We start from the raw sequence: 24,956 nt of genomic DNA on the forward strand, positions 1-24,956 counted from the left end.
CTCTCCTTTTCACTGCGTCCCTTAGTAAAGTGGCTACATCATGCCCCACACAGTCACTTGCTTTAAAACCCTTTGTCCAGGTGACCAAGATGCCCTGAAAGATAAAAAAAAAGGCCTAGGTAGAGTCAAGTGTACTTAGCTGACCACAAGTATGAAACTTCACACCCTCCCTGAGTCCACAAGTACTGAAAACTTACAGTGACACCCAAGCTCATCCAGAGGCTCAAACCAAGACAAAAGCAAGAGCCTCGGTCCTCCCCAGGCTCGCACTCACCCCACATCAATCTGGTTTAAAAGCTCATCTTGGAAACAGAGACACTGACATACAGAAGGGTAAAAGGCATTTGGAAGTTGGCTCAGCAAATGGCAGTGCGAGGACTAGACCCTGGGTCCTCTGGTTCTCACTCATTCACAGTTCCAGCCCACAGTGACCCTCTGTCCCGTTTCCAGGGGCAGGAGTCTGCCCCTTCTCTCTTGTGCTGGTCAGTTCGAGCCACCAAGGAGAGGTGCAGCCTTTTGGTGAGCAGCGCACACTCTATGCGCTCCGTCTCACAGCTGCTCGATTCTCAGAGCTCTTGGGATAACCAACCACGTGCCCTGCAGACAAGTGAGCAGACAGCACACACAAAGGAATGCAAACTTTTAGCAGCACCGTGGACTTATCAGACTGAGCTCTACACTTGTTGGGGGAAAGCGCTCTGAGCCCACACTCATGAGTTGCTGTGCACCAGAGTTGGAAATGAGCCATAGTGGACACTGTAGCGTGTTTTAAAAAGCATAATCACACAGGAGACTGGTAGATTTGAACCGTGAGCCTTTGGGTTGGCAGGGTAATTCCTTCCCACTAGGCTACAGGAGCTTCCTTCATTATGAGAACAATGTAGATAATAGGTGAACCCTTTCAAAAGTCACCCAGACCTTCGTAAAATCTGAAAAACTAGTTTCTATGGATTCTGTTCCTGGTATCTTAAAGGGTAGGGTATACAGTTTAAAAAAGACTGGAATAACTGGTTTGCAAGAAGCAAGTCATCCTACACAGCATTCCAAGCTGAGGCTCACGTGGCCTGAGTGCTGGCCTAAGGCCCTGTGTAATCTGAGGCCACCTCCAGGCCACACCCCACCTGTGACATGCAGAGCCAGTCAAGGCTCTTCCAACACAACAGGCTCCATCTTGCTCATGACTCTGTACAGCTGGGTCCCACTGCCAGGAACGAGCCCTTACACAGCTCGGCCTCACCTGTGTGGTGCAGGAACTACCAGTGCGAGGCTGTGATCCCTCACTGGATCATGGGCCTTGGGTCAGGAAATAAACCTTCAGCTCTGTACTCAGCACTCAGCAGGGCCTCATTTGTTCAAATAGTTACTAAATATCTCCTCTGATAGAACCAATCCTGGGTAATGGCAGTGAGTGTAATGGACCCTTGCTCTGGGAGCTTAAAGGAGCACTGATGACATACTGTACTGCTAACCAAAAGGTCACTAGTTCAAATCAACCAGTGTTACCCAGAAGAAAACTGAACAGTCTCCTCCTGTAATGATGTACAACCTCAGAAACCCAATTGGGGGGGGTGTCACCAAGAGTCCAACTTCACCAAGAGTCCAACTTCATTGGGGGCTGGGTTTGGTTTGGTCAAGGAGCTGACAACACAGCAGGAAACCAAGATAAAATCATAAACAATGTATTAGAAGTGCTATAACCAGGCCAAAAAAAAAAAATCAAAGGCAACAAGAAGATGGTGCAATTTTTTTTTCTTTCCCTGAAGGACCAGGTTTCTAAATGAGGTAACTTTTACATGCTAATGAAGAGAGATATGTGTAAAGACATGGAGGTGGTGAAACAAAGCCTGCAACATCTGGGCTGGTCCCAGACATGGAGGGGTGGAACAAAGGAGAGGCCACGAGCCTGTCCAGCCTGGCCATGGAGCCAGCGCTGCGCAAGGTTCAATGCCCAGAGGAGAGATGCTCACCGCATCCAAGCTTGTCTGCTTGCAGGGAAAGGAGAACGTGAAACCCAGAGGCATTTTAGGGCCTTTAATCCCCATGTAGTCCAGGAAGTCCGAGATACAGGTGACGATGTGGTCAAACAGCTGGGGGAGAAAAGACGGGATTGTCATCGCCCATGCTTGATCTGGTGGCAAGCTTTCAGGGCATGTGGCCAAGCACACTCACATTTGCACACAAATACAGAAACTCGTGTGTGTGTGTGTGTGTGTGTGTACATACATATATACACACAATACACTCATGTATACATATACACCATACACTCATGTATATACATACATATAACTCCCACGTACATACAACACAGAAGCACATATACACATACATGCAACACAACATATGGATACATATACATATAATACATATGCACTCACATATATACATATACACAATATATACAACACATAGAAGGACACACACATATATACATATACACAACACAAGGACATACATATATACATAAACACAACACAAAGGCAAACACTCTTATGTGTAGACATATACACAATGGACACACACGTATATATGTACCCACAATACAAAGACACACACGTGTATACACACACACACACACACACACACACTCTCCCTTATCCACAACTGTCACAACCCGATGACTGTCACACACCAGGCATGGCTGAAAGGAACACTGGTGCTTCAGGTATCATGAACGTACAGCTGTGGTCCCTCCCAGCGGGGTTGGGAGACACACAGCCCGCCGACCGCGTGAGAGGTGCACACTGCCCGCCCTCGCCCCGTGGTGTACAGGTGCCTCACCTCTTCCCCAGTGCCCTGCATGATCTCGGTGGGAATGGCATAGATCTTGTTGTGCATTTCCACTGTTCTCTTTTTCCCACTACGAATTTTCACCAGCAGGACACGGAAATTTGTTCCTCCAAGATCAAGGGCCAAGAAGTCACCGTGCTCTGTTGTAGCCAAGAACACAGAGAACATAAGCACAGTGCCTTGGATGCCAGGACACCAAGATTTCAGACTTTCAAAGTGGGGACCCTCTACATGAAATACAAGGGAGACGCTGCAAGTCCTCCAGGAGGGACAATAGTGACACCTTCGTCCAGCAGGCAGCCTTGTCTAGAGGGGTGGCACCAAATCCCCGTCCACTACACAACTACACCCCTTGAATGACATGAACCACCTATCACAGTGAACAAACTCTACCAAGGTTAATAATGAATGGCTCCTCGAACAGTAGTGATTGCTGTCAGTGTATGGACTGTTTGTAATGAGTCACCATCACTCCTCCCCAGCCTCTGGTCTTGTTTGCAATAAGCTTTCAAACTCCATCCATCAAAATGTGGAGTCATCTCTCCTCCCTGGAATGCACCAGATTCTCACTTGTGGGGACTCTATGTGTATGAGGGTGGACCTGTGCTCCCCGGGGTCTTCAAGGCTGTTTTTCATGACTACGTCTCTAGGTCTGCCTCTGAGTAGGTCCAAACTGCCAACCTTCCAGGGAGCTGTCAAGCCTGTTAATTAGTGACCGCTGGGACAGTCCCTTGAATGGGCAGGTCCCATGACATGCTCGGCCCACAGAGAGGGACAGAAGTGAAGCTGTGCCAGTCCTTAGCCTAGGCATTCAAGTGGCTTGGCCACTCATCCTCTTCCCTCCAGGACCATGCTGCCAGCATCACAAGCCTGGTGACTGGCTGAAGGGGGAGGTGGATGGCCAGGCACCCTTGCCACTCCAGTAGACAGAGGGATCATTTCCAGACACATGAAGGTCACCTGGGACCATCCTCCCACTGACCATAGGTGCAGGGGTGGGTCCAGGGGAGATACCAAGCCTGCACCAGGCAATCAGCATCCTTCTGACCCCTAGACCTGCACTACAATCAGAGGCTGCTGTTCTAAGCCACTGCATTTGAGGGAGGTTCATAGTGTGATAATAAGTAACTCAAACATCAGGCATGTTCATATTATGAGCATTCATTACTAAAAGGACGCACCCACGGAGCACCTGAGAGTCCCCACAGTGCTCAGCTCCCATGAGAAGCAGCTGGAATAGTGTCAGGGGTGGGAGTCTGTTCTCCACCCTGCCTAGCTGTGCAAATGCCCTGGCCCGTCTGCCGCATGCATTGGGTCAAAGGGTCGGGACGGGTCTGGATTTCCTTGGTGGTCTTTCTCCTGGTTAACCATGTTCCTGGAAGAGTACTGCAGGATTTGCCAACTTGTTTCATTAAAGTGCACGTTCTCATTTGGTGCAAAAGGTTACAATGGTCAGCTGCTACCAGCAAGTTGGAAGGTTTGAGTCTACCCAGAGCAGTCTCGGAAGAAAGACCTGGTAATAGACTTCTAAAAAACTGGTGACTGTAAACCTTATAGAGGACAGTGTGACCCTACAGGTCCCCATGAAGCAGATCAATTCCAGAGCTACTACTACTGGATCCAGACCGGCATGACCGGGAGATCTCAGAGCTGCTGTTCCACTGGGAGGCCTCAGTCAAAAAGGAGGTCCCGGGTGCAAATCCACCCAGCGTCAGTGCACCGTGAATGGTGGTGTACGTGTGAGGGGCCCTCACCAGACCCATCGGGAGTGCTCCGGACAAACGAGGGCAGCATCTTGACAGTGGCCTTTTCGTTTGTAGCCTTCCTCAGCCCATTCTCCATCTCTGTCCGCAGGCGCATCTTCACCTCCAGCAGCTTCTCCTTGGTGAGGCGGAAGTGGGCCAGCGTCTCCTCGATCTGCCGGTGCTGCTCAGCCAGGCGGTAAGCCACCGCAGTCACCATGGCAGCCCCCTTGCCACTGCCACTCTCCGACAGCAGGAAACGCACGTCTGAGTCGGGCACCAGGCGCCTCAGGGTCTTGTGGAAACGCCGGGAATATCTGAGGGAGGGGTGGGGGGGCGACAAGTCATAAGAACAGGACTGAGTCACCTGCTGGCATCTCTGGACCGCCAATTCCATTTTCAACACTTCCCTCTTGTCTTTATACAAGAATGTCATTACATTCCCATCATGGAGTCATGTACATCCATGACAGGAACATTATCAGACTTCATTTTTTTCATCCATTCACTGCCCTCAAGTCAGAATCAACTCAGAGCTGACCCTCCAGGGGTTTCCACAGCTGTAAGTGACACAGGAGCAGAATGTCCAGCTTTCTCCCGTGGAGCCAGTGGTGATTCGAACCACAGGAAAGCACCACCTGTGGGTTAGCTGTTCATCTCCCTGCGGGCTGTGCCACCAATGCTCCCTAACGCAGACTAGGAAAAAGGAAATCCCCCAAAACCACACAGTAAGAGTTCTTCATTATTACATGAATATACCAAATTAAAAAAAAATTCTGGGTCCAGAATACTCTGGCCCTCCACAGGACAGGGAGACAACAACAGCACAGTGATCAAAAGCAGTGTCTGAAAACTAGACGACCTTGAGCTTGTAATTTAACCTTGGAGTGAGCAAGGTTGATGGTATCTGGTGGACACAGATGAGGGGGAAATGAAATGAATTAATTCTGTTTAGCAGTTGGAGTTGAGTAAAAATTCCATATATAATCACTCTTGCTTTTTATTCTGAGGAGCCTAGTGCCACTGTGGGTTAAGTGTTCAGCTGCCGACTAAGAGATGGCAGCTTGAAACCACCAAAAATGGGGCAGTCTGCTCTGTCTTCTGTTGTGTCTTATGCATAAGACAAGTCTATGATGTGTTTTCAGCATGGAAGGCTGCCTGTCATAAACTCCCAGCTATGATGCGTGATCAAAACAGAGTGGCCGAAGAATGACTTCTGTTCTCTTTGTAATGTCTGAAGTATCAAAAAAAGTTACTATATTAAATATACAGTTGTTAGTGCAACAATGAATGAATGGAAACCCAAAATCTCTGTAAATGCTTATGAAAATTAATAAAATATAATTATAGAAAAAAAATTAAAAAAAAAAAGAAGTGAACACGGGAGGGAGAATGGACAGGGCTAGAAAAGAGGGTAAACAAAGTTCAGTTGAGGAGAACCCCAGCTTTGAGCTGTAGGGATCAACCAAGAGGGCCCTGAAGGGTGGATGGATGTCCCTGCCAGCTCTCCAGACAAGAAGGATTTCCTCCTGCCTTACGCCCAGTGTCTGCGTTTGGCTGAGCTGGAGTGCAGGACAGACACTTCTCCACCAGGGCTTGACCAGCCTTCCCCTACAGGCTCTGAATCTGTAGGAGCAGAGAAGGGAAGCTTGAGGTAATGGCTCTGGGAATTCAGAGTCAGTATATGTGAGGTATGTTATTGGGGATGGGTATAGGGATCGGTCAGGACCTAAATTTTTACTTTTAGCAACTCATTGAACAATTCTATAAGAAGCCTTGGTGGCACCAGGATTAAGCACTTGGTCACTACCCTATCTTTAAGTTAAACCTAACAGCCAGGAAGTCTGATTACACTGTAGATATGGTAATTATGCTATAAATATGTGTATAAGTGGTTAACTGAAAATCAACTTGCTTTGTAAACTTTGATTCATATGACAGGTTTTTTAAATTTTTATTGTATTATTTTTACGTGTACCATCAAATCAGATCTGACTGGTACAGGAGGAGATTGCCCCCTCCTTCTCCAGAAGAGCATCTGGTGGATTTGAACTGTGTACCTCTGGGATTGCAGTGCACCGTCTTGCCACTAGGCCACCAGAGCTCCCTTCATATGACAGGTGTTTTTTTTGTTGTTTGTTTGTTTTCATATGACAGTTTTTAAAATTAATAAATGTCTTAAAAAACCGCTCCCAAAAAATAAATAAATAAATAAATATACAGTTGTAATTCTCATTTTGCAATAAGAACTTACAACTTTATAAAACATAATGCATGAGGACTGTATGAAACACAATGTGAATTAAGAATAGTGTGAAAAACAATGTACATGAACTCTGTAAGCAAATCAATTTAAAAAAAAACAAAACTAAAACAGTAGTTAAAGTTTTTTTAAAAAGATGTGCTGTTGCAAATCCCTGGGTTTTCCTGGACCAAAATCCACAAATGACACACTAACTTGTCTTGAGTTCTCTGATGCAAAGTGTCAACAAGCTGACCATCGGGAAAAGCCTTTGGGGGTCCCAACAGGAATTTCAAACACAAGAAGCTGGACACTGCAGCCCTGACTCAAACCATCCAGAAAATGAAGGATGCTGATGACATGTTAATAAGAAGAGATCTGAAGAATCAGACATTCCACCTAGCATTTCTGGCAGATACAGAAATTTCTAGGAAGGTTATTTTAAATGGAGAGAGATTACAGTGCCACCACACCAGTGAGAATCAGCAGGGGGCTAGGTTCTCCTCCAGTGGGCTATGCAATTTCTTAGATTGGCAACAAAGGAACAACAAACCTCAACATAAGAATATTGCCAGTTCTGGCTTCTGAGGCCACCTGGCTGCATGTTACTGGTTATTTTGGTTGTTTATTACTAAAATTTTCTGTCCATAGAGACATACGGCTTGGTCTGCCAAAAATGCTCCTTGGGTATAAAAAGTCTGATGTGTGGAGAAGGTCCTTGGCCCAGATGGGAACTGAATGTCAATTATAGCAAAGGGCAGACTCACTGTGGGTGCATCTTGTAAAGAGACCCGTCGACACCAACCGTGGTCCGCAGCCTGGGCGTGCCTTTGTTATCACGGAGGCGGTTCAAGATTGCACCCAGTGTTGCTGCCACCAGGTTGGCTGAGCGGAAGGAGACAATGGTGCACACATGCTGGACTGCGATGCAGTCATCGTTTGATGGCTCCACTCCCAGCCGGGTCAGGATTTCTTTGGCATTGTGGAGGCCTTCCTTGTTCCTGTGAAGTTAGAGGTCAACATTCCATGAGATAAGAGTGGAAGCTGGCAGTGCAAAGCTCAGAGGTCATGGGATTAAGACATCTGAACTGAAGAGGAAGGCAGAGTTCTACATAAGGCACAGTGGGCAGGAGAAACCCCTCTGCTCTGGGCTACAGCATGTCAGATGCATGAGGGGATGCAGCCAAACCACATAGCCTCTACTCAGAGATGGAAAAACAGCTGCCTGAGACCCTCAGGCCCAGTGCTCAGGAGACCAGGAAGGTACCAGAACTTACATTCTCTGCATAAAGGGTCTGCATACCTTTTGTTAGATGCACTCTTTCTGAGGTATGTCTAGTTCGGTTTCTATGTAAATGGTGTTTTGTTTAAAAAAATCATATATATTGCAAATATGTATACCCACACTATTTTATGTACCTCAGGAACAGTACATGTTAACAATGGAGGCAAAGTGGGTGAGACCTTTGTGGAACTGTATTCACAACTTTTCTGGGATGCTGAAACTATTCCTAAGGTAAAAACTTTAAATACATTTTTTCACATATTTTTATGATTGCTCATCTAGAGAAATAAAACTGACTTTTGTTTTTTTATCCCCAGAGACCATGCTAACCTCTATTATTTCCATTCACCTCTCTGTGCTTCTTGAGTTTGCCTCACAGAGATTATCACTCATAATCAATGATAGTTTTATTGCCTCCTCTTTACTTAAAAAAAATTTATGCTTTTAATATCTCTCTGGTTTTATTTTTTCATCAAGATTTAGGACTTCTAGTATAAAGCTGAACAGAAACTAGTTAGATTATCTTCATACAGATTTAAAGAGAACACTTTAAAAACCTGCCTTTGTAAGGTGTTGGTTTTAAGACAAGCTTGATCCCACATATATATATAGGTGAACTCAGAAGACACTGTGGGCATGGGTACCAATAACTTAATAAATGAGTGTCACACAAAGTGGGTCACAGACATTTCTAGTTTCCCAAAGAATACAGATGGCACCTAACAACAACAACAATGTATGTTATGTTTACAGTATAGCTATACTCTAGTAAGAGTGTGTATTAGCATTGTGAAAAAGCTGGAAACATTCTTTTTTTTTTTTTTGGAAACATTCTTAAGAATTGTAAAAAATGTAACAATGAAATAGGAAGGTTAAGAGTTACATGATGCAAGGTACTCTCAAACTTTCCATTTGTTATTTTTTTAAAAAAAATCCAACCTCACCTTCTCTGTGAAGTGAAATAAAATACTGTAAAAGAAGGGGTGCCTGTATGTTCTTGAGGGGCGGGTCCACCAAACCAGAACTCAAGAGGTAACAGGACTGACTGCTCTTCTCCCCCAGCCAAACTTGAAGCACCTGACGGGGCAGGACCTACTTTTCGATGGCTGACACGTCAGCGGTGTTGATCTTCCCTTTGGTGAGCAGCTCTGGGGTGATCCGTCCCTCAAATAGGAGCCCCTCCTTGGCCATCTTGACCAGGACCAGTCGAACCAGCTCCCCCATGTACATGCCACTGACCATCTTCTCGAACCTGCAGGAGACAAGCATGCTGGGATTTCAGGTTCTTCCTACAAATGCAGCCCATGTTGGGAAGAGTGGAAGAGTCACAGAGGAGAGAAGGCCTTCATAGCGTGATGGTCACATTAAGAGAAGGCCAGGCTCTCGAAACACAGGACTGGGTTGGACTGCCCAGATGGTGCAGCAGAACCTGAGAGACCCTGGAGAGCATCACTGTGCAGAAATAGGCAGGGAAAGGCTGCCTGGAAGAGAGGGCAACAACAGGATCCACAAGGGCAGGCATGGGAAAAGCCTCCAGAAAGAAACGAGCAGAAAATGCTCAGGAGCAGACAACCTCTGACATTTCCACACAACTTCATGCTGTACTTTTCAAGGGTTTTCCCATCCATTAGCACACCAGAGACGTCCCAAACCTTGAGGAGGTGACTAGGAAATATTATTGGTATTTCTCGGCTTAGAAAGAATGAGAAGGCTACAGATGGAGCTGCTCTCTGCCCTGCTGTGGAGTGTGTGTGAGGTGTGGCCTCTGTGACTATAGCCGTCACTCTGAGCCCCGGCTGACAGGGAGAGGGCACCAGGTCCAAAGCTGTCTGGCAAGGACAGACCTGCAGGACCTGAGAGTCCCTAGACAGAGCACATCAGAGGCAGGTCCCACTATCAGAGGCAGGTCCCACTACAAGGCACCACCTCTGTTGTGCCTGAGCCCAGCTGGCACACTCAGAGCTGGCTCCAACACAGTAAACAATCTGTTCCAGCCAGAGTTGGCCCCACAGCCAACGATTCTGCTGGGACCTGAACACCCTGCCGTCCTCTCAACCCAGGATGTACAGCAACTTCTGATCTCATTAGAAACATAGGTCCTCATTGTTCTAACTCCCGACAGGACCATACAGGTTTGACCCAGTCAGAGTGTGTCAGAAAGACTGGTAGGAGGGCACCTTCAGGGTCTGAGTGGCCAGACATCACCCCAGCACCTGCAGGAACAGCTTCTGAGTGGCCCCAAACCAGATCTCAGTACTCACCTCTCCGCACCTCAGCTTCTCCATTTATTTAATAGGGATAATGATATTGTCTGTTTATAGAGGTAACACAGGTAAAGTACTGGATCTAAAGGGAGCTGTGGTGGCATAGTCCAGGAAGTTGTGCTGCTGACGCAGAGGCCAATCCTCTCCAGTGGCCTGAATCCACAAGCAGCTCTCCAGGAGGGATGGGCAATCTCCTCCTCTGCAATTTACCACCTTAGGAAACCCCCCTGGAGGGTCAGCTATGAATGCCAGTCCCACTAATAACAGAGTGAGAGAAACTAAGCCTGAATCTTTGCTGTAGTGTCTATTCCAACTCATGGAGACTCTCCACTGGGTTTCTGAGGTGGTAAATCTTCAAGGGAGGACAACATGCCTATTTCTGCTGCACAGAGGCAGAAGGATTTGAACTGTGGACATGCTGGGTTAACAGCCCAATATGTAATGCACTCTGCTACCAGGTTCCCTAAAGTGCTACAAGCTAATAATAAATTACTTACAACCCTTCCTATATGTCAACACTTCTCAAAACCCCTTGTTGTTGTTAAGTGCCATCAAGTTGAGTACAACTCATAGTAACCCTTCCAACAGCCAGCCTGGACCCTACCTTATCCTGTGTCATCCTCATCATCTCTGAAACACTCAAGCCCTCTCCTGAAGCCACTGTGTCACTCTGTCTCATTGGGGGGTCTTCCTCTCTTTCACTGACACCCCCCTCCCCAGCTTTCTAAGCATTATGTCCCTTTCCAGTGAATAGCCCCACCTAATTACACTGTCTGAAGTATGAAAGACGAAGCTTTGCCATCTTTGCCTCCAAGGAGCACTCTGGCTGCACTTTCTCCAAGACATATGTGCCTGTCCTTTTTGGTAGTCCACGGACAGTCCAGTCAGCACTCTTCTTCAATGCCACAACTCAAAGACATCAGTTAATTTACCCTCAACCAGATAGACTGACACAGTGACTACAGCAATAGGCTCAAGTATGTCAGAAAGGATGAGGACAGGACAGAGTTCAGACTGATTGTGCACAAGGTCACTATGAGACCTCGACTCAATGGTACCTAATAACAACAACAAATCTATTCAAAGACATAGGCATTATCATCCCCATTTCATAGATAAGGTAATCGAGGCACAAAAAGGTTAACTTAGCTTGCCTGAAATCATAGCTAGTAAGATGCAAATCTGCATCAGAGGTTGTTCCTGGGACCACTGTACTGTTCTGTCCCCTCATGGGCACTGTCATGTATCACTTTTTTGGGGGGCTGGAGGGTGGTTTTTAAGTTTTATTTTATTATTATTATTAATTATTAATTTTAATGAAAATTTAGAGACTCTGGATTTCCATTCATTCATTGTTGCACCTTTCTCCCTGCCCACATACCACTTTTAACAATCACACTAGGGACACCAAGTCCCACCCCCAACCCAACTTCTGCTGATCTATCTCAGCTCCTGCCCTCTCCAGACAGCCTGTTCCCCAGGCTGAGTAGCCTGTACCAGAGGCCTGTCAACAAGAAGGCTGCCCAGCCTAAGATGAGCTAAATCCTTCCAGTACCTTCATCTTCTCACTTAGTCTTCTAGAGGACACCGAGAAAGGCCTGTCTCCTGCTCTACGTGGTGTAAGTATGTTCTGTAACATCTACACACAGCCAGCCTGACACTTCTTTTTGGATAGAGGTCCTTTAGATAAAGGGAGCTCTGGTGGCTTGGTGGTAAGGAGTTGTACTGCCAACACAAAGGCCAGTGGTTTGAATCCATCATCTGCTCTGTAGGAGAAAGATGGGCCATCTTTTCCTGTTGATTTACTGCCCTGAACACCCATTGGAGGCTTGGCTATGAGTCAGTTCCGGCGTGACAGTACCAAACAGCAACAGTCGGGGGGAGACAGAATGGGACGGGGCAGGGGCAGGGATGGGGGGGCAGGAGAGGAATGGGAATAGGGGGCACAGGGCTGTCTGCTCTCTTCCTTGCTTCTAAGACCCCTGCTGGAGGGTAAGGACATAGCACCACCACCTCCCACAAGCCTCTCTGTCCCAGCCAAGGCTCCTGGAGACAAGCTGGGCTCCTTCTCCACCCATGTGCTTCCCTTCTGTTCACTGCTTAGACACCAAGGCTCAAGCCAACAGCATGAGGCAGCACCATGGGGCTCAGCTCGCCGTCAGCTGGGGGCACAGCCAGGGGTGAGGTCCTGGGAAGCCGGCTGGGAAGAGAGGGTGGCGGAGCTGATTCGGACAATGCGCAACAGCAAGGACTCGCACACCAATGAGGAGTCAGCTCCCTTGGCAGCCAGGGTCGGCTCTGGCCAGCAGTCAGGAGAAAGAAAAGGAGGGGAGAGGTCTGTGGCCGAGCGACAGGAGCCACAGAGAGTCTGAGCTGAGTGGCAATAAGAAAAAGCATTTGGCGTTGACTGGAAAACGTACCCGGCTACTTTAGCACCATGCAGGCCAACGAATTCTCCTGGACTGCAATGGTATTATTGATTTGGGGGCCATTTCTCCTTATACTTTGAAAACTTAAAAAAAAAAAAGAAACAAAACTCAAACTGACTGCTATCCAGTTGATTCCAACTCACAGCAACCCTCCTCTGGGTTTTTGAGCCGTGTATCTTAATGGGAGGAGACTGTCCATCTTTCTCCTTCAGCCGCCAGAGCTGAGCAGTTTTTTTGTTAACCGTGCAAGATGTTACAGACACCACCACCAGAGCCCCCAAGTGCTACATAAGGAATCTCAAGGCACTAGGACTCAATACTCCAGACACAAAAGCAGAAAGCCCACGAAGACAAAAGAGAAGGAGAATAAGAGTTAAAAGCGAAAGAAGGGACATAAACGCATACATCTATAGTCAACTGGTTTCTGCCATGGTTACTAGGTCCAGTTAAGAAACAATAAATGGTGCTAAGAAAACGGGGTTTCCACATGCAGGAAAAGAAAAGTGACTGTGCACAAAACCAAATTCAATATGGATGAGAATCCTGATGTACAAATTAAAGTTGAATTATTAGATGAAATTACAGGAGTATACTATCAGATCTATCTTTAAATACAAGATTATGGAATGATAATGGCCACAAACACCAAAAAAAGAGACATGAAAATTTTTATACTTCTGTTCTTCGGAAGACTTTTGAAATGACAGCTACCAACTGGGAGAATATGTGGTTAAAGTAAATCAATATGTATATGACTTTGACAACTTAACAATAAAAAGGTAAATAACTATGTTCATAGCAGCATTATTCACAATAGCAAGAAAATAGAAGCAGCCCAAACATCCACCAACAAACGAATGGACTGAGAAATTGTGGTGCATTCACAGAATGGAATACCATACAGCACTAAAGAAGCAATGATTTCATAAATTACTATATGACTTGGGAGAGATTAGAGAGGATTTTGCTGAGTAAAATATATCAGTCACGTAAGGACAAATATTGTGGGTCAATACTGTGAAAATAGACAACTGAATAAGAGATGCATAAATGTTCAAAAAGGAAGAGAGAAGGGGAGCATAAAAAGGGGAAGAGCGAAAAATTACTGGTAATTAATTATAAAAAATAAAATGTATATGCTGGGGGAAGACGAAGGGAGTGGGAGGAAGAAAAATGTGTACAATGAATGAATGAAAATCCAACTTTTCTGTAAACTTTCAGTAAAATCACAATTTAAAAAATTGAAAAAAGAATGTATATGAATAAAACCTATATTCACAAAACATAATGTATATGAATCATATACAAACCAATGAAAATGGGAAAAAAAGACAAAGAATCGTGAAACAGGCAAAAGACAAGCAGATATCTCACCAAGGAAAACATTCCAATGGCCATTAAACACATGAAAAGATGCATTTTTAGACATAAGAGAGACACAAATCAAAACCACAATGAGATACCATTTCACTCCATTGTTATGTGCTGTTGAGTCACTTGCAACTCAGAGCAACCCTATGTACAAGAGCCCTAAACAGAGGATGGTTAAAATATAAAAGAAAAAAAAGCTAGCTAGACTAGATGATGCTTGGCCACCATTATGGAACATTTTAAGATTTAAGAGGAGAATCCAGATCAAAAGAGGGACAATGCAGACAGACTTTGAAATTTTCATGGACTCCAGTAGGGAAGAGACATAGATGAGGGACATATGAAGGCAGAGGCTGGAGTAATGCATCTCTAAGCCAAGGAACACCAATGTCACCAGCCACCACCAGTAGCTAAGAGACAGGGATGGAAGAGATTCTTCCTCAGGGCCTTCTGAAGGAACTAAGCTTGTGAACCCTCTAAGTTCAGATCCTTAGGACAACACATTTCTTGTAAGTCATCCAAATTGTGGTTCTTTGATGTTACCACAACTCAATCCAACTGCCAAAGACATTGCCAATGAGTTGACTGAATCTTAATGTACCCATTCTAGCCTGAATAATGTCACATTACATCCACTAAAATCCCAAGCCCACGGGGCCCATAACAACTTTGCTGATGTCCTCCATCACCTCTGACCCATCTGCCTACACTTGACAGGGCAGCTTCTCCACACTTCAGTCTGATCAAGGCCTGATCTTTATGCTCATGGTCATCACCCACTCCTCTGCACTGTGGGTATCTGCATATATGACTTACCTACGGAGTCAATATTGGAAAAGAGGGCCCCTTTTTGTATCCTCAGAGCCTACCACAGAGCTCAGAACACCTGTGAGCTTAAGAATTATATGCTGAATGAAACAATGCTCCTCTTGCTCAGACACCCCACACATCACGTGGGTTCCTCACGCTGAGTGGCAGCACTAAGGACAACTATTCAATTCAGCACCGTGCAGTCTGAAGCAATTCCTAGCTGGCCTCTCAGCAGTTTTCTGGAGACTGTAAGCCGCAGGAGAGCAGCTGCCCATCTTTCTCCTACAGAGCGGGTGGTGGAGTCAAATGGCGGAGGGACACAGGCTTCAGGTTAGCAAAAAATTGGCTTTAGGTCTCTTGTACTTCCTCCCTCAAATCTGTGATAAGAGCTCCCTACGTCAGAGACTGAGGATGCCACAGGTTAGGGCGAGGGTCTCTGCCATTCATTGGGTCACTATGAGTTGTAGGCAACTCCAACTTGACGGCATTCAACTACATCATCATCTTATCTACATGGCGAGTGAGGAAACAGTCGGACACTCACAGTTGCTTCCCAGGGTTGAGGGAGCCCCGGTCTATCTCTCGGTCAAACTCCGTGCGGATGTCCTCCAAAGCCCCGTTGTCTCCGAAGGCCCCCCACTCTGTGTTGATGCACATCCTCCCCTCGTCGCCTTCCACCAGGTCAATGTGCCTCAGTTCCTCCATGTAGCAAGCATTGGTGCCAGTGCCTGGGAGGGACAAGACAGGAAGCTGTGACCTCAGTGGCACCAAAGAAAGCAGGTCTAGAAAGGTCAGCTGAGCGAGGATGACATTACCAATAATCAGGCCGACTTCACAGTGCTGGTCATCATAACCACAGGTCATCATGGTCCCTACTGTGTCATTCACCACAGCCACAATGTTGGCATCATAGTCCTGGGGACAGATAGCAGGTTGTCACTGTCTACTTGCACACAGCAGAGTGCCAGTCTTAATGATCATACCTCCTCTTGCTGGTGGTGCTGGTTACATTACTACTAGTGCTCACATTAATTGGATCAGGGCATAGGGATTATATTCTAGAAACTGCATAATGTCCTCAATTATCTGGTTCCAAATCCTTTTCAGAGTGGATTTTATTCGTAGAGCCAGGATACCCTACAATTCACCTCTTTTCACTGTGCGCACTACAGTTTCGGCCTGTGCCCTTCTATTCACAGCAGGAAGGTGGCCGCCTGCCTGAGGCTTTGGATCCTTTGGGCAGTTTCCACCAGTTGGCAATTCTCAGAGCTCTATGTAGAGCCACCCCTGTCTTCTGGATCACTGATGCTCCCCACTCCCCTGCTCAGATTTTCAATGCATAAGACCAAGGCACTCTCAGACCACAGCGTATTCAACCACTGTCTGGAAAAGGCCTTGGTGTGTTTCAAAACATAGTCTTCTCCCACACGGTGGACCTCTGCAGAACAGAGAGAAATTACCCCTCGTTTCTTGATGGCTTTGTTGAGTAACTTCACTACATCTGCTCCCTCTACTCCACTCGCTTTAAATCTCTTTGTCCAGGTGATCAGAACAGCCTGCAAAACAAAACAAACGGGTTGAGATCAAAGTGGGAAGTTTCCAGAGCCCTCAGGTCCTTGAGGAGGTTCAAGGACAGTGAAGAAAGAGGGGTCCAGGGTGCCAAGTGGCTTGGCCAAGATCATGGTTGGAGATAGAGCTGGACTCCATTCCATGTCCTCTCCATTCACCAAATGCATTTCTCTGAGGATCACAAGGATTAAGAATCAACCTACAAAATTCAGCTCACACCAGAATAAGGCAAGTGCCAACCAATACAGTAACATCATTCAGCATAAAGCTTCACAGGACCGCCAATGCACAGCCAGAACCCATTAAGAGACCTGGAGAAATCCTGTTCTTACCTGGTCACATCTCCCTACAGCTCTCAGCTCCCACAGTGCCAAGGACGGAAAGTCAGAGTGAAATTGGCAAGAGAAAGAAAACGCTATAATGCCTTCAGGCTGCTGAGCTCCTAAGAGTCAGGACTGTCAGGTCCTGGACATACAGAGCTTAGGCCTCATTCATCAACTCTGGATCTTAATTCCCCTCTGGAGAGTTGTAACTCTACACATACACTGTGATCATATTTCTATTTGTTTTTTAATGGAGAAACAATAAGAAGGACAGACGGGAAATTATTCTTCACTTGGAAATGTGGAGTGGTGGGTGGGAATTTTACACTTTTTATATTATTTAATAGGTTTACATATTACTTTTGTACCTTTTAAAAATCTAAGATATTAATGGTGCATAGTGGAGTGGACTTGGGCGGAGGGATTGTATAACAATGAAAGAATTTTTCTTTCACTTTACAAAGAGAAGAGCGAACTTGGGGGGGGAGAGGTTGGCAAGGAGAAAAGTGCAACAATGAATGAACGGAAATCCAAAGTCTCTGTAAACTTTCATTAAAATTCATTAAAAAGTATTAAAAATCTAAGATATCAATAAACATATGAATACTTAAATGTCTTCCTCCAAACAGGGACAGTAGCTAAAGATGCCGTAACAGAGTTGGGAGAATTCTTGGTTCAGTATCTCCGAGGGTGCCACAGGGATGCGGATCCTGCACGCACACACTGCCCTTGCCTCCACTGGCAGCCTGGGCTGCCTGTAAGAACCTGGGAAGGGGTGTCTTGGTGAGACTTGGTCCTTCTCCCAGCCAGGCCAGGCACACCAACACCCTTGGTCACACTACCCTCTCCCAATGTTCTCCTACTCCATCACTACTCAGACAACATAGAGGATTGGCAATCAAGAGACTGGAGACCTAGCCCTATTCCTAGGAGGCTCTAGTGGCCTACTGGATAAGGAACTGCACTGCCATCCTAAGGTGGGTGGTAGAATCCACCAGCTGGTCCTCAGAAGGAAAAGGAGTAAACTACCATGTAATTTACAGCCTCTGAAACCCCACTGGGAGTTTGTTGAGTCTGTTCTGATTCAACAGTATATCACAGCTCATAACAACCAAAAGTCCTATTCTACAACTTCTGTGCAATTCCTGCAGGCAATTCCCTTCACTCTTCTGAGGCTGTGGTCCTCTCTAGAAAAGGGAGCTACTCTAGATTAGATTACTCATTCTAGATTAGACTGGCCCTGAAATTTGCAGGCAGCTCTAAGGAGTGGGCACAGGCACCTTGCATGGACAATCTTCTGGGTGGATAAGCCCCTGGCTTCCTACAAGAAGTATGCCCTAGTCAAGGAAACCCTCTTAGACATTCTCCAGGCCTGCACCTGGGGCTGCGGCCCTCAGTTCCTCTGTCCATTGCACGCCTCTCCCAGGCACTCTCCCCGTGGGGGTTCCTGTTCCCTCACCTTTCCTGAAAGCAACTCCCCCTGGAAGCCTGCCTCCTGGGAGGACAGACACACTTGCAAGCCCATCTCCAGGGTTAGTCCAGGGCAGCCATACAGCACTCAGGAAGCAGCTGCTGCTGTCCATCCAATCCAGCCCGGCCATGGTCTCATTATCCACCCTCTCCCGCCAATCTGCCTGAGAAGCATGACTATCACACCCTCATTCTCAAAAGCCAGGTCCCTGTGAAAGGGTTTGGGGAAAACACCCTTGAGGCCAAGTTGGTCTGAGCTCTCCTGGGGGTGCAACAGCCCGAGAGAGAGAGAGAGACAGAGAGAGCCCTGAAGAGAAAGAAGAGCCCAGGGAGCCCCGCCTCGCTATCTCAGCTCCTCTCCCTCCACCAATCTCTGTCCTTGTGGTCTGCAGAAAGGCCTTTTCTCCAACTCTCTGGGAATGCGGCCCAGAAACACCTCCCAGAACCTCCCCCAGGTCACAGCCCCTCTTGGCCCAATGACAGCAGGCAACAGTGCTCAAGAGAGGACACATTAAATATGTCTTCCTCTGGGGCTGTTACTGAAGAGAGGAACAGACCATCAGCACCATCCAAACACTCCTTGTGAAGCATGTTCTCAGCCCAGCACTCCCCAGAAGCCCACTCAAGGTTCAGGTGTGCGTGCAATGAGAAATCCTCCTCCTTCTATCTTGATCTTGGGGACTATGATCTGGAACAGAAGATCCAGAGCCCAATCTCCTCTAACAGCTGAGGCACCTGCATCCTCTTCTTCTCCTTACCCGGGCATTGTGGGAAATAGCATGTCCCTAAAGTGGCTTCAAAAGTGGGGCTCTGAGATGAGACAGCAACACCTTGGGCCATAGAGATGGGCTGGAAGGTAGGAGGCCACTGGCTGGGAGCTGGGGTCTGGGATCCTAGTGCTAGATCTTCTTGTAAGAATGTGACCATGGGGAGGCTTTCTGTGAAACTGCAGACATGACTACTGAGCTCTCAGGTTCCTCCTTGCTCGAACACTAAAATAAACACAATATCCTAAATAGTACTAATAATACAGATATATAGATATAAGGGCCTGGCAGCTAAAGCAGTGCCCAGGAGAGGACATTTACCTTACTGATAAAGGGATGCAAGGGTGCTTCCAGGAAGCCTAGAGGGCACCATCTGCCCTAAGTTACTACCGTGCAGCAAAGGTGAGAGCAGTGAGCATGCGCTCTGTGGCCAGGCTGCCCAGATCACCCAGATTCTGTGACCCTGAGCAAGGTTTTTAACCCTCTCAGCCTGTTTCCCATTCTGGAGCATGGGGATTAACTCACAGATGGAATGCTTGAAGATGGCATGAACTAACTGTGGTGCATCCATCAGAACGTTGCCTGGCACATGGGGGGCACTCAGCAATGTTACTGGAATTCCTGATCTCGGGAGTCTATTCAGAAGTTGCTAGGACTGAGTATCTCCTTATTAACTGTATAAATGAATAAACAAACGACAAACAAGAAGGTCGGTGCAACAAACCATCTAGAAGTCAGCAAGGGAACTCAGAGCCTCCCCAGAAATGCTGTCACAGGCCGGCTCCCAGGTAAACACCATCCTGTGCGACTCCAGGGGTGTCCCAGCCTCACCACCCCTACACCTAATACATCTCATCAAGTGCTAGAGTTCCATAACGCATCCTTTCTACCTCCCAGCCATAAATTTCATGACTTGTCTCCAAAAATATGCAACTAATGGAAAAAATAAAATCAGCACCTCCTATCAATTTTTGGCAAAAAACCTCAGCAATCTTCTCAAAAAAACACAAGACCTATCTGATAAGTGAAATGGGAAAAAATGTGTAGAGAAAAATGAGTTTCTTCGTTTTTCTGCCAGGTGAATTCTACAGCGCTTGGAAAGCCCGCCCGTCCTTACCTCATCAATTTTGGATTGTCGGCAAGGGAAGGAAAAGGTGAATCCCACAGGCAATTTCTTGTCCTTGATTTTCTTCTTCTCCATGAAGTCACCCAAACACTCAGCAACATGATCAAAAAGCTGCAAGAGGCATGAGACAGCAGTCATGCAGGAGGAAAAAACGGAAAGCATTCCCTCCCACACACAGCCAACAACCACCACGCTGAGCGGGACAAACGCTTAACATGCTCGCTGTGAACCACAAGGTTGGAGGTTTCAGTTCACGCAGAGGCACTGTGGAACCTACGTCTGAAGACTAGTCATTAAAAAGCCCATGGAGAGACAGAACAAGGGACACAACTGAGAGAGGCCAGATTCACTCCTGCCACCATGGCTTGTGCCAACTAGCAGGAAGTCACCTACCAGAAGAATGTGTAAAAAAAAAAAAAGTAAAAAACAGAGCTCCCTGATTAAGGAACAATGGCAACATGAAGGACTTTCTGCTGATGTCCACAAACACAGACTTGGGATCAAGGGGTGGGGGTAGATAAAGGAGGAAGAGGAGGAGGAACAGGTAGGTTTGTGGCTACATCCTGCACCCTGGTCCTTGTCCACGACCTGTGTAAATGAGGCCAGTCCCACTTTGCTGGCATCTCCCCGCTGTGCTTACCGAGCCCAGCGCTGAGTGTGTCCTGCAGCCTGAGTTTGCAGTGGGTCTCTGGTGCTTCCTTCCCCTCGGGCACACATGGGGTAAGGGAGTGACCCCTACCCAGTGCATTGTTTTGCTTTGTTTTGTTTTTTAATTCCTGTGGGGCCCACCCGTAAGTATTAAAAATAGCTCAGTAATTAGAAAATCAAGAAACCACCACCAAAGACCACATCTCTCCAGCATTTCGAATCCACCAGCTGCTCCTCAGGAGAAAGGTAGGCATTCTCCTCTCATGTAATGTACAGCCTCTGAAAAAGCCACTGGAGGGTCAGCTGTGAGTCAGTTCCAACTCTACAGCAAAGACTTTGGCTTTTTATGGAGCACATCTCTATTCTAATACACACAGGGTCACCACAAACTAGGGTGGTCAGTGTGACTAGAACTGAACCCAAGCTAACCATCAGCTATATGAATGATCAAGAACAGTCCAAAACAGACACATCTTAGCTCTTAGGGTGGTCTCTCACTGTCTCTAGTGTGCAATGTCCGGGTACTGAAAAAATTCAAGGTAAAGATGGGCAGGTCCTTCGCTTTGTAACATGCAGGTCAGCAGGTGCTCACCCTATTCTTCCGGGGGAATGACTGACTCCTCATATCTCTACCTTTAAATTCCAAAAGATTCTATTCAAAATACAGCTGATTCTACAGCCTCCAGCACCAACCTTCAGACTGTATCGCCTTTTTGCCTTTTGCTGAGTATAATGTTTAAACATAAAGTCCACACGTCTTACATGCAGAGCTGACTAGATGCTCACACACCTGTGTAACCAGCACACAGATTAACAACAGCCTCAGGATCAGACTCACCCCTCACATCTCCTGCTGTCACTCCCACTGCCACCCACCCTAGGACAACGAGGAGCTGCCATCGCCCTGCCCTGGACTTCCACCATCAGCCAGCTTGTTTATGTAAGGGAGACATCAACACCAAAAGACAACATCTGTAAACCACAGAGTCAAAAGAGGCAGCCAGCCTGTATGTAGATCAGGCCTTCCTGTAAGACTCTCCTTGCAAGGTCACTCCAGTGAGGGGTGAGGAGTCATCAGTCCCCATCCCATCTTCTCCCTGACGTCCCAGACCCAGCTTGGAAGTCTGACATTCCTGACAGCCTGAGACAAACGTGGCCAGTTCTGATTCAGAAGCCTCTTTCCCTGAGTCACAGTTACTCAGGCTGGGGCTAATGGGACACATGACCACCTTCCCTGGCTAAGCTTCCTGTGACCTAGATTCTGGATGGATACAGAGTCACACTAAGTCCCTCGGCACACCCACGTCATCCACACGCCGAAGCTCCAGGTTCGCCAGCAGCCCCGGGAGAGGGTCAGCAGAGGGGGCTATCACAGGAAGTAGCAGGGCAGCCCAGGCTACAGAAGCTGTCCATACCAACGGGGCCCTGAGCCAGCGCCAGGAGCCTGGCCAACACTGTTTCCCGAGAACGCTCCAGGAAGAAATGTACACAAGGCCAGGAAGTCAATCCTGGGCTAACCTGGGCTCCTCCCTGTACACTCACCAACCCACGAAGCACATCACCCAGCCTCTCTACTTTCTGTGCCTAACAAATGTTTTCCATTTTTCCTTTCCTGACAAGATAATTTTTTTAAAGCATTCTATTCACTCTCCTAGAATTTGATTAAAGATGACAATGACTAAAACCAATACTTGGGAAAATTTCTCATTCAAAATTCCCCCAAGAAATGAAATGGTAATTTGAGTATGTTGAGGCTTCTGTAGTACAACTTAAAACTGCACTTAGATTTTCAGAACACTGATGTGTGGGGGGTGTGTGTGTATGTGTCAAAGAGACAAAAGAGGCACTAGGGACAGCAGTGAGAGAAAAAAGCTAAAGCTAACGGTTATTAACCTGTGGAAGCTGGGTGAAGGGAATCCTTAGAGCTCCTTGGTACTGTCTTAAATGTCTATTTCAAAAGAAAAGTCTAAAGTGTACCCAAAGTTTCCAAACAGTACAGAAGATGAGGGTCCCGAGAATTCACCACTGTTCATCATCTGTGAGCCGGCACCTGGCTTACCAGGTTGCTAAGAGATTTCACAATATGGCAGGTATTTTCTAACTAACTTCACACCAAACTTAGAGAAAAGGTTCCTGTTTGATGCATAGTTTTCATTTCTGACCCTCTGCCTCCCCTCAAATTTTCTCAACACAAAAAATTTTTAAGAAACCAGAAGCTAAAAGAATGAAGACAAAGCCCAACTGAGAAGAGTCATGCTGCTACAACAGTAACATCTGGAACTAGATGGATTCTAATCCCAGCTCCTGACTTATAAGCTGCGTGACCCAGAAGGTAGGGACTTAATATAAAAAACTCAACTCAAATGCAATGTCATTGAGCTAAACCAGCTCATGGCTGGTCTTCCAACGGGTTTTGGAAGCTTAAGTCACACGGGAGGAGACTTTATCTTTCCTCTGGAGGAACCACTGGTGAATTCGAACCACCAGAGAAGCATCACCTTTGGGTTAGTTTAGTAACACAACTTCCTAAAGTTGACACCACCAAATTTCCCTGAGCCTCAATTTCCCCACCTGTACAATGAGAATAATAATCCTCACACACACTCACTCTAATGATTAAATGAGTTATTACAGAAAAAGTAGCTAGCTCAGTGATTTGCATACAACAAATGCTATGTATGTGCTATAATAATACTACATTATTATAACCACCAACAATTCTTTGCACTCTACTTGGAATGGGCAGAGAAATAAACAGAGACCACGGGAAACAAAGTATTTATGGAAGGAAAAGAGAGGAAGACAGGAGAAGTGGAGAAGAGTGGTCACCAGAAGGGGCACAAAGAACACTATCAGATGTGAACTTTTATCAGGGTGTGCTTTTGTGAGGATGAGCAAATATTCCTTTAATTTGCAAATCTTGCTTCTAAGGGTCAGACCCAGCAAGCATGAGTCTCAATAGTAAAGGCAGCAATGGCTCAACTCAAGGACCCAAGAGAGTGACAGGTGAGTGCTGCTGAATGGAAAAAGCAGATGCCAAAAAGCTGAGACTGCTGGGCCCCTGGAAAAAGGAGCACCAGGGCCAATGTGGGCACTACGAGGAGGCTACCAGCAGCAGCCTTCACAGCACCCGAGATGAGGGGCCCAGTTCCCACGGACCAGGAACAGAGAGGTGAGGGAGGGACCTGCAGGCAGGCCACTAGGCCCTTATCCAATGGATGCACCAGAGTCAGCAGCTGGTTGTCCTGCAGTTCATCTCCATGGGGATAAGGTTGGCTGTGAGGGGGTCTAAGGAGCTGACCCCCAAGGCCGGGAGCAGGTGACAGGCCAGGAGGAGCCCTGGTGTGCTGGCAGAGGGGCAGTTCACAGACCTATTCTGCCCACATTAACTGAGGCACAGAGTACAGAAAGCACGAGAAGGCTTTCAAAGATCACTCCAGAACAAATAGGTTCTCTGGAAATTTAGTCACAAGCCCTGTGGCGAACACACCCTCCCTAAAGCAAATACTTGGCAGCCTCTGAATAAAGATTCTGGCCAGCAGCCACTGTTCCGGAGACAAGCAACAAACCGGAGGAGCCAGAAGGTCTCCAGGACAGCCAGGTGCGTGGAACCAAAGACCACAGCATGGGGGAGGTCAGTGGGTCCTGGGGACGTGCCTCGCAGCGCAACCAGATGGGCAGAAGCTGGGTGGCAGAGCCTCTCGAGCACATTCACAGCTCCACTGTCCTCCCAGGGACTCCTTTCAGTACTAAATGTGAGAGGATGGGGGTGATACCTCAGCATGCCTCTGCCCACCTCCTTGCCGCCAGGCTGTCTACGCACATCGTTACTGTGTACAACGTGTCTGTGTACAATGTCACCCAATCAGGCTGCCAAGTGGCCTCCACTGACCCTGGAATTGCAAACTCAAATTCTACACTCCGTGAAGGCCAAGTTCGGTGGGCTGGGTGAGGAGGCTGATGGCTCAGAGCAAGAGATGTCTACACCCATGGGTTCTGATAAACCTCTGCTGGAGAACCAGACTCCAGGATCCTTGTTGTTGTTGTTGTTATGTGCCGTCGAGTCGCCTGCGACTCATAGCGACCCTATGTACAACAGCCCTAAACTCCGCTCTGTCCT

General features: G+C 47.0%; 1 protein-coding gene across 1 annotated transcript in view; it reads right to left on the bottom strand.

Annotated features, from left to right (window-relative positions):
- The window catches only part of HK1 (hexokinase 1), a 119,020-nt gene that overhangs the window by 26,214 nt on the left and 67,850 nt on the right, over window positions 1-24,956 (bottom strand). The window contains exons 4-13 of the mRNA XM_006889047.1: window positions 20,180-20,299; window positions 16,394-16,489; window positions 15,749-15,848; window positions 15,478-15,661; window positions 9,156-9,311; window positions 7,542-7,775; window positions 4,545-4,849; window positions 2,782-2,930; window positions 1,968-2,087; window positions 1-94 (exon numbers count right to left, since the gene is read on the bottom strand). Coding sequence (XP_006889109.1) covers window positions 1-94; window positions 1,968-2,087; window positions 2,782-2,930; window positions 4,545-4,849; window positions 7,542-7,775; window positions 9,156-9,311; window positions 15,478-15,661; window positions 15,749-15,848; window positions 16,394-16,489; window positions 20,180-20,299 — 1,558 coding nt within the window. The remainder of the gene's footprint in view (window positions 95-1,967; window positions 2,088-2,781; window positions 2,931-4,544; window positions 4,850-7,541; window positions 7,776-9,155; window positions 9,312-15,477; window positions 15,662-15,748; window positions 15,849-16,393; window positions 16,490-20,179; window positions 20,300-24,956) is intronic.

The sequence above is a fragment of the Elephantulus edwardii genome, unplaced genomic scaffold (assembly GCF_000299155.1).
Source record: "Elephantulus edwardii isolate Elephantulus edwardi_28Jun2011 unplaced genomic scaffold, EleEdw1.0 scaffold00074, whole genome shotgun sequence".
NCBI classification, from domain to species: Eukaryota; Metazoa; Chordata; class Mammalia; order Macroscelidea; family Macroscelididae; genus Elephantulus; species Elephantulus edwardii.